Here is a 1,543-nt window from a genome sequence, read left to right on the forward strand (position 1 = left end):
GGTGCTGGCCGCCCTCCAGCCAGCCCGGCCGGAGGAAGCAGCGGCCCCGCTCTGTGCCGCCGCCAAAGCAAATAGAAATGGGGCGTTAAACAATGCTGGCCGCGAACCGGGGGGGACCGGCCGCCGGCGTCGCCGCTGGCGCTGTGTCCCTCGTCTCCAGGAGAGTTTCCACTGGCATCTCTGCCTCCTCTGCCCCCTGCCCAAACAAAACCCTCCCGTCGGGCAGCCTGAAGACTTCATCCAGGGCATCCTGCACACCTCAGCGGTGTGCAGGGACTTGCTGGGTGCTGAGGGAGGCAGGAGGGACGAAGGGTGAGGAAGAGGAGTTGCCCGGTTCCAGCAGCCCTCCTGCTTACCGTGGGCTTGCTGGAAGGATTTGGCTTAGTCATCCATCCCTTCCCTCGCTGGTAGGCTGAGCCACTGCTGAAAATATCCTGGAAGACTCCCAAGCAGCACAGAAGGCAAGAAAATGAGGAACACATGAAGGAAGGGAAGACGGGAAGGAATGAGAAGGAAAGAGGAGCAGGGCTAGGAGCGGGCGGTCTCGGCCACCCACCTCCCTGCTGGGGCCAGAGCAGAGACACCCATCAGAGCCATCCCGGCAGTGCCTTTGGAGAGGGGGCTGCACCCTTGCTGGGTGCGGGGGTGATGCTGGCGGTCGGCGCTGGTGTCCGTGCCCAGCAGTGGCCTCGGCAGGGTGGGAGACACTGCCCTTCCCACGGGTGCTTTCGGGGGGGGTAAGCTCATAGGAAATTGCTCACCCTGAGAAAATGCATTCCCGGCAGCTCCACATCCTTTCGGTCTTAGGGAAGGGCTGGTGCCCTGACCTCTGTCCGGCTCAGGAGAAGGCGCCAGGCTTTTAGCGCGTTGCTTTTAGCACTTGTGCTGAGTCCCGAGGCGTGAAGGTGGCTCCTCGCTGTGTCCGCGTCTGTGTCCAGCTGGGCAGGATCTGCACAGCTTCTGTCGGCTGCTGCCATCTCGTGTTGCTCCATTCATGAGTCCCCCGCCGGGGCTGCCCACCGGCCTTGCTGTGAGGTCGGGGTGGGTTGGCATGGCCCTGCTGTCTCCGGGTTTATGTCCTGCCCGCTCGGGGCTGAGCATGCCGGGATTCGGGGCGAGGGGCTGGGGACACACGCTGGCCTCTTCCCTGCCACTGCCTCTTTGAGCCGGGGGCCGAAGCCATGTGAGCTTCCAGAAGACTTGCTCGGAGAAATTCCTTTCCCATATGGTCAGTGCGGTGGGCGCGCAGAACCCAGCCGAAACACGGCGTGGGATGGCGGACAGGTCCAGAGCGTCACTAGGTGTCCCCTGGGCTTTTCCATCTGTCCCAGCATCTTGGTGGGGGCTGCGCTGGGTCCCCATTGCCCCCGGACCGTGTACCGCAGCCCCGGTGCATCTCTCCTGCCTTCCCCCAGCTGCTGGGGTGCTGGGGGATAGGTGGAGGAAGGGCTGCCAGTCCTGGGCGGGGATGACTGACACCCCACATTCCCACTGAGCGCCCTAATCCCCCTCTCTCCTCTGCCCAGGTCTCTCCCGCAGCGCC

At 64.1% G+C, this 1,543-nt stretch overlaps 1 protein-coding gene across 1 annotated transcript in view; it reads left to right on the forward strand.

Moving 5' to 3' along the window:
- SYNPO (synaptopodin) overlaps positions 1-1,543 on the forward strand; it is a gene marked incomplete at its 3' end in the record, with an annotated part of 13,253 nt that overhangs the window by 8,429 nt on the left and 3,281 nt on the right. The window contains exon 2 of the mRNA XM_017728037.1: positions 1,527-1,540. Within this exon, the coding sequence (XP_017583526.1) occupies positions 1,527-1,540 (14 nt within the window). The remainder of the gene's footprint in view (positions 1-1,526; positions 1,541-1,543) is intronic.

The sequence above is a fragment of the Corvus brachyrhynchos genome, unplaced genomic scaffold (assembly GCF_000691975.1).
Source record: "Corvus brachyrhynchos isolate BGI_N302 unplaced genomic scaffold, ASM69197v1 scaffold21, whole genome shotgun sequence".
In the NCBI taxonomy this organism is placed as follows: domain Eukaryota; kingdom Metazoa; phylum Chordata; class Aves; order Passeriformes; family Corvidae; genus Corvus; species Corvus brachyrhynchos.